Source organism: Musca domestica, unplaced genomic scaffold (genome assembly GCF_030504385.1).
Source record: "Musca domestica strain aabys unplaced genomic scaffold, Musca_domestica.polishedcontigs.V.1.1 107, whole genome shotgun sequence".
In the NCBI taxonomy this organism is placed as follows: domain Eukaryota; kingdom Metazoa; phylum Arthropoda; class Insecta; order Diptera; family Muscidae; genus Musca; species Musca domestica.
In genome coordinates, this window is record NW_026712125.1 from 1449448 (window position 1) to 1451742 (window position 2295).

Sequence of the window (2295 nt, forward strand, 5' to 3'; positions counted from 1 at the left end):
ACTTCCATGACATCGGGGGCTACGCTACCCGTATCACGGTAACGAGCGATAGGGGTACGAGACACAAACGATTTATTCACATTTTAATGTTGTTGTGTTCTATCGATAGCCACTTGTGGTTTTCCAGCCAAATATAAACCATTTCTGCTGAATTCCAACCATATCCCGCTTGAATCACGCATCACGAATAACGCTTTTTCATGGAAAATTCTCACCAAAATGTTTTCGAACGTTTGTCAACAATATAATAAGCTGTCACTGGAATAATTTTAACAGCTTTCGGACAAGTGGCTTAGAACTGACAACAGTCTGAAGTCGGTTACAGTAAATATATTTTTTCAAATTTCGAATTTGAATTTCGTAATAGGCACCTCCTGCTCTCACAGATAACTGACTGAAAAAAGATCTACGTTTTCGTATAGCCCCCCATATAACTGTAATACGTGTTATTTGGAAGTTGTCTACTTTTGACTGGTTTAAAATCCACAGAGCTATCCTTTAAGAATCTTCTAAGATACAAATCTTTGGGATTTGCGGATTTCTTTTCATCTTCAGCATTCCATCCCCCTTTCTTTGTTAGTCCTTTCAAAAATAATATTTTATGTCATTTTTTTTTTTTTTTTGTAAATTCTGCATTTATTGAGTTTTTTTTCTTAAATGACATATTTCAATCAAGACCTCAATCATCGTTACACACTTCATTGGTGTCGATTACACATTTTTTCGCCGTTGCATTGAAATAATACCCAGTGGGACACTGGCCCACATAGGCCAACTTATTGAGACAAACATAGTATTTATAACACTTGGGATGGGTACTCTTCATGCCCTCCATTGCCTGTGTACAGATGGGTTCGCGTTCCACTAAATTGTCATCGCTGGTGCCGCAGAAGCCGGGAACACAGCTGCTATTTTCTTTATGGAAATATTCATTGTAATTGCAGGTTTTCAAAAGGATTTGCTCCTTCTGACATTCGTAGTATTCATAACAGTTTTTCGATTCGAAACGTAAGCCATCCGGTTGATTTTTACACCAGCTATTAAATGGCAGACAATCGGCGTCAATGGCTGGCACACATTTTTTCACCGCTTCGGAATAATGTTGATTTGAGGGGCATTCTATTGCGAGGGGAGGCTCCATGCAGATATAATATTGGTGGCAATCAGACTTGACTATGCTCAACATGTCTTTGCCGTCACATAACAAAGTATCTGGAGGACAACCCTTACATGTGTTATCAGTTTTATCAAAGCACAGAGGTCCACAGTCTCCATAAGTGGGTGGATTAACAAGACACACCACAAAAAGTTGAGGATCTTTTGGATATGGTATGATGCCTTTTTGGGCATTTTCACATAGCTTGAGAGGAAGAAGAGTAAAGAAGGTAAAAATAAAATATATTTTCAGAATCAAAAAAAAAAAAAAAAAAAAATAAAATAAAAAAAATTCACCTCCAAAAGTTCTTTATTATCGGGAGTGACCGCCGGTTTCGACACATCCCCTGGATTTTCAAGTTCTTCAATGCTGCTGCTTCTATTCGTTCCTTGTTCTCCGCTTGATCCATTGTCGTTGGTTCCATCCTCACTTTCTGAACTTATGTCACCACACATGGCGCCATGAAGCAAAAGAAAGACGATTCCAAGTTGAAGGCAAGCTATTCCTCTCATTCTGCAACGTTATTGTTGAATGTATTGAAAATTTTATTCGGTCTTTGCTTTTTATTTGCTTCGGAGGTTCTGGAGAAAATTCCCAAAATTGATGACTACCAGAAAAATAAAAACAAAACAAATGTTATCTACATTGTGTTACAGATAATTAATTTCGAATCAGAAAACAATTTGATCTTGTTTTGCAAATATCTTACAAGATTGTACGGTGGCTCACAGGTGCGATAGTTTCGAATGAAAACTCATTGGGCTTCAGATGGCGATACATGAACAGTTCGACATTTATTTGTTATGAAAGAGAACAAGCTTTACAAAGCATTCAAGAAAAGAAAAACGACCGAAATCTAGACGAAAATACAGGGTGAGATAAAAAAAAACTGCAACAAAGTCAAAAGCCATTTGTTTTTTTTTTAAATTTTATTGAATTAAAGAAAAAATATCGAAAATAGCCTGAAATTTTAGAATAAGTTTAGATTGGTTCGAATGTAGGTCACCTTTGGCACGAATTATGGCCTTCAAAAGGCCAATGAAGCCATTACATGCTGCCCGAATGTTGCTCTGCGGTATTTTGGCTCATTCCCGGCGAAGTGCTTGCTTTGGAATTTTTTAGTGCCAACCTTGTTTTCC

General features: G+C 37.3%; 1 protein-coding gene across 1 annotated transcript; it reads right to left on the reverse strand.

The window, feature by feature from the left end:
- Nucleotides 1–656: 656 nt before the first annotated feature.
- On the reverse strand, nt 657–1703 carry LOC101898880 (uncharacterized). Its single transcript, XM_005183517.4, has 2 exons — nt 1453–1703; nt 657–1360 (listed from the first exon to the last, which is right to left on the reverse strand). Exons 1-2 carry the CDS (start codon nt 1666–1668, stop codon nt 680–682), a joined length of 897 nt encoding a protein of 298 aa, XP_005183574.1. The 5' UTR covers nt 1669–1703; the 3' UTR covers nt 657–679.
- Nucleotides 1704–2295: the final 592 nt, after the last annotated feature.

Coding starts and splice junctions, on each gene's coding strand:
- LOC101898880 (XM_005183517.4), bottom strand. CDS start 1,668: ATGAGAGGAATAGCTTGCCTTCAACTTGGAATCGTCTTTCTTTTGCTT. Junction 1,361..1,452: donor ATAATAAAGAACTTTTGGAG/GTGAATTTTTTT, acceptor CTTCCTCTCAAG/CTATGTGAAAATGCCCAAAA.